The 5,212-nt window shown below is 47.9% G+C and overlaps 1 protein-coding gene across 1 annotated transcript in view; it reads right to left on the reverse strand.

The window, feature by feature from the left end:
- Nucleotides 1-1,295: 1,295 nt before the first annotated feature.
- The window catches only part of TPRA1 (transmembrane protein adipocyte associated 1), a 13,481-nt gene continuing 9,564 nt past the window's right edge, over nt 1,296-5,212 (reverse strand). The window contains exon 9 of the mRNA XM_031056331.1: nt 1,296-4,171. Within this exon, the coding sequence (XP_030912191.1) occupies nt 3,937-4,171 (235 nt within the window). The 3' untranslated portion in view covers nt 1,296-3,936. The remainder of the gene's footprint in view (nt 4,172-5,212) is intronic.

A 5,212-nucleotide genomic window follows, 5' to 3' on the forward strand; every position in this document is an offset into this window, starting at 1 on the left:
GGCGGCCGGGCGCGGTGCACGCTGGGGGATGTAGTCTGTGCCGGGAGCGCGCAGCCCGCCCGGCCCCGGGGATGCGCAGAGCGCCGGGACAGCGCAGGGCACCGGGACAGCGGAGAGCCGCGCTCCCGTCCCGGTAAGCCCGCCCTCCACACCGCCCCGGCAGTGAACGCGGCATCAAAACTGCCCCTACAATTTCCACTGCTACACGTCCAAGTCACGGGATTTTCCCAAGGTAAGGGAGGATGAGCTCCCGTCAGACACAGCAGCTGCGCTGGGAGCAGAATTCAGCTCCGCTCCTTCCAGCCAGACGGTGCTGTCACCTGCCCTGACACACACGGCGGGTCCTGCATAGGTCAGTCCCCGTTGCCAGGCATGGCTGATCCAACAGCCTAAACCGAAGGAACGAGATAATGCAATACACAGGCAGCTGAAGCAAGAAATAACAGCTTTGGAGAATCTTTCTCAAACAAGCTTTCTGCATTCCCAGAAATATGGGCCAGTTGGTATCAATTTGTTACTTATCTACTTGGCCCACTGCTGCTCAGCAGTGCATGGGAGCAGTTTTAACTGGTTAATGCTGATTCCTCACTGCAGTTAATGTGGCAACCAGAGCTTTGCCTCAGAGTGGGACTTGGGCCAGCATTAAGGGAGTATCTGGGACTCTGCATCCCCCAAATCCCCACTGGATATCCAGATCTCTTCTAGAGCACATTCCTGGAAGCAGGGAATATTTTGTTAATGGTGCAGCACCTTGTATGCTGGAGTCAGCCCATTGCCTGAGCTCCCAAGACAAGGGCACTGCACTGCGCACGGTGAGCTGTCTGCACCAGCCAGGCAGAGCACAGGGGTGCCTGAAGCTCCCCCCAGAGCACACTCACCTGCCTCCTGCTCATTTCTCATCTGCCACTTGCTCAACTTCACTTGATGGCACCTGATTTTAGTACTGAAAGAGCCCATGAACAGATATTCCTTACTCACCTCTTCTGTCCTCTCCAAGGGCTTCACAGGCCTGCACCACTGCTCTTCCAGGCTGGCGAGTTCTCAGCCATGTGATTACTCCTCCAGAAGTATTTCCATAACTGTGATTACTCCTGTCATCCTTCCCTAGGCCTTTCCAGGTGCATACTCCCAGCCAGGTGGCAGACATCACCTGCAAAGATCCAGGAAGGACAGCTGGCAAAGGCAAACAAAACCACATCACATCTGTGTCCATGCCTTTCTGCAATTCTTTTTTTTAAATCTTCAAGCTATTTTTTCTCCCCAGTATGTCTCATTTGAGAAATAAAGCATGACTATTTATGCCAAACTTAATTTTATTTATTTTACAAACAAAAATATACATTTATTCTATATTTTCTCTCTTTTTACCACCCCCCACACATAACACACTTTGCTCAAGAACCACTTTAAGATGGCCCAAAGATTTATATACATAACTACATAACAGGAGGAAGGTCAGTCCATGACCTAGTGCAGAAGCTCCTCAGCAGCAGAACATGGGACAGAAATACTGGAGTCCTGCCAGCAAAGGACAGGATGGATGTTGACAACCTGCACAGGTGATCCTTCAGCACTGAATCCACATGGTAAAAAGGGCAAATTCCTAACAGGCTCTTCACATCACCAAGGAGGGCAGGTAATTCCTTCCACTCAGGGTGTTGAAAGTCAACAAATACTCCTTAGGATGGAAAACCAGTTGCTCCTTTAGTTCCCAACTGCTTTGAAATCTTCATCTCTCGTGACTCTGTCCAAGGCCCAGGGAAGCTCTGCAGGCTCCCCCACCCTTTCTAACCAAGAGCAGCTCAGATCAGAGTTGTAAGCAGCATCAGGAGCAGAAGCACAGCAATTCAGGCAGCACATCATCCATCCCTTTCACAGCAAGCAGTCCAGCATGGCTCAGGCTGACTGACAGCAGTGACAGAGCAGCATGGAACACTTCTCTAACGTGACAAGGGCTGACTTGGCCAGCTCCTCATCCAGCCCTTGCAGTCATTGCATGAAATGGAAATGTGACAGGCTGTGACCTACAAGAAACTATTCACCTCTAGCACATAGACAGATGGAAGCCTTTTTTCCCCAGAAGTAAATAAAATAAAAAAGGGGGGTGAGGGGTTGGGGCATTGCTTGTTTTCAAGGTGCCAGTGCTAGTTAGAGGACTGCAGGGCAAAGTACCCAGGCAGACAGAGAAGCTGCATTGCTCATTAACAAAATAAGATAAGCAAAGGCCTGCATAGTTTTGGCAACCAATATGAACTTCATGTTCTTACCCACATTTTCTTTCCCTGTGGTGGGAACACCTGGTAGCAAACACCACTTTCTACCTACTAATGGTCCAAACCAACACCTCCAAACTGCACCTTGCTAACTCTTACCTTATTCTTCAGGAACAGCAGTAAGTTGGGGCAAGAGATTCACACAGTCCCCAAACACTGCAAATTCCCTCTTTCTACCATCCCTAGTGGAAAGCTGCTTACAGCAGATCTCCACCTACCTGGAGGACTCAGGTAGCAAAGCACCCCCAAATCTAGAGGAATACATATCTTCACCCTTGGAAAGCAGAGGATATCCCAGAAACCAGACTGATGCAGCCTTTATATGAACAATTGCTGGATTGGAACACCATGTCTTGAAATTGCATGCCAGACAGCTCAGACAACAGGAGTCCCTCTTCCAGCATGGAAGAGGTTAATAAGAAGTTCCAGAAAGTCTTTAAAAGGACTGCTCCCCACATGCACATAAGTATTTTCAACATATTGAGCCATAAAACTTACTCAGACCAGCAGCAGTCTGGGGATCTGAACTGCAATGTAAGGAAAGGACACTGCCAGAGATACACACCCACCTCCCACTGCTCTCCCAGTGCAGCACACCAGCCAGCTTGATTCTAGCACACCTAAGGTGTTTGAGTTTCCAGTCACTAAATTCTGACAGCTCAGACTCATCATAGGCTTCTGCTCTGCCTCAAGCACCTGAATGTCTCTGGAGCCTTCATCTGCAGAGTCACCTTCCTCCTTCACAGCACTCTCCGAGCCCCTGGCAAAGCCATGAAGCAGGATGCAGATGGAAAACACACCTACCTCACAGGTTTTACTCCTGAAACTCAGCCCTGATTCAGTGCTGTTACTCGGATTTTGCTGTGAGCTCAAATGCACAGCACTACAGCCCCCACAGACTGGTTCCCAGCTCCTTCAGCTCAGCTAGACAGCAGCACTGTTTGTCCTTCTGTCTCCCTACTGTTCAGTCACTTCACATCCATGCTGTGGGCTACCAGTCTCCCCCACATGTTCTCTGGGCACAGAGAACAGTTCATTCCTCTTCATACCTCTTTTTCCCCATACACTGAGAACACTCCTTTTAACCACTAGCAACTCCAACTCCCAATTTTCAACAGTGTTAGCTGAAACCAAGGGTGAGCCCCAGTGACCAGCTTCCCTCATCAGACACTATCACCACCTGTGCTGTTGCATTATGGCAAGATGCAGGCAGCCATGCTACTTAGCCCAGGAAGATCATCTTTGGTTTCAACCACCAAAATCTTTCCAAATATGTACAATACAGCAGTCAAACCATCCCTAAACACCATTGCGCTAAGTGAGAAACAAGTGCTTTCAGTCACTGAAAAGAAAGAGGTGCCAGCCAGGGCTATCTTCTGGACCATATTCACATCTGGAACATGGAGGATCAGGATAATACAGTGTTTAAAGGTTTATGAACAAAACCACTCTACATTGTTCTCATGTAGCAACAGAAAGTGTTCTTCCCAAAAGGGTTTGGGCTGCCAGCTTAGTTCCACAATAGGTGTTGGAAATCCTAAGGACAAGAGGAAAGCCACAGCAGGTAGCCAAGGACAGATTTCCAGTGGGCATCCTAAGAGCTGTGGTATCAGGGAGTTTGGAAGGAAAGAAGTGAGGCCTCATGTGATTGAGGTGCCCTGCCTCAGGCATTGATGGATTTCCAGCGGTCACTGTCTATGCTGTTGATGCTGCCCACATGGTATGGCATAGAGGCCACGTCGTCCAGGTAAGCTGTGGTGTCAATCTGAGTGCTTGAGTAGAACCCAGCATCCATCCCTTCCTTCTTGGCAACAGCATAAGGGTGGGGTAGGTGCACATCCACATCCTCAGGTTCATCCACCTGACATTTGTAGGAGAAAAGGATCTTCGGTTCAGACCTGGAGTGATGAAAGATTTAAGATGCATGTTTTACCAATGTGATATCACAGATACCTATCCTTAACTGAAACTCATCAGCATTAAGAAGTTGCGCATTCAGACTTCAAACACTCTTTAAATAAGCTTTTGGTCTAGAAATTTGTGGCAGAGTAACTGCCTCAAAGTAATGCTAAATTAAGCTTTGGATGAAGTCACTTAAGAGAAATACAAATCCTGACTATGTGGGAAAAGAGCTCTTATCTTTGGGGGCTTTGAATTACTGAGGGCAACAGTACCCAAACACTACTGAACTCCACAACAGCCTGGCTACTGACACAAAAATGAGTCAGAACAGGAGTACACTTCAAGTTCTACCTGTGCATCTCATGAAAACCAAAATACAAACACTTGTGGATCAGCAGTTTTCATCTTTAAGTCCAAACAATGTTCCCTTCTAATTTCAAAGGGATGCAGAGGTATATTTTTATATTTTAAAAGCATTTTATCTTCTTCTTTTGAAGCCTGCTGTTTCTCGCTAATGACCAACAAATACTAAAGCCTGCACTAAACCACTCGTTTTCCCACCAAGGTGCAGTTCCTGTGAGTGGCCACACGGCGGCGACCCCGGCCTGAGAATCGACCTTCCCCGAGCTCTTCACTAGTGAGTTCTGTGCCCACGGCAGAGTCCTTGGCCGAAGTTACTGAACTCCCTCATCCTTTCCACAAATTTACCCCAAAACCCACCCAGAAGGCCATTTAAGCTCCCAGGACTCAACTCCTCATTAAGCATTCAGCTATTATCTTCAGCAGAAAACCTTTGTACTACAAAAGATGCTGATGCTGAAGAAGTGATCCTCTCAAACGTGTGAGGAATCCAGCCATCAGCTCTGCACAAAAAGGACTCCTGCACAGAAATGAGCAGCCACGGGTCACAGAAATTCTTCAAGGGCAGAAATTAACACTGGTTCTCTAACTGGCATTCTAGGTGCAGATTGAGAGAACCTGAGTGCAAAACACTTAAATGACAATATATACCCATCTAAACTCCTGTTCCTGGCTAC

Source organism: Geospiza fortis, unplaced genomic scaffold (assembly GCF_000277835.1).
Source record: "Geospiza fortis unplaced genomic scaffold, GeoFor_1.0 scaffold70, whole genome shotgun sequence".
NCBI lineage: Eukaryota > Metazoa > Chordata > Aves > Passeriformes > Thraupidae > Geospiza > Geospiza fortis.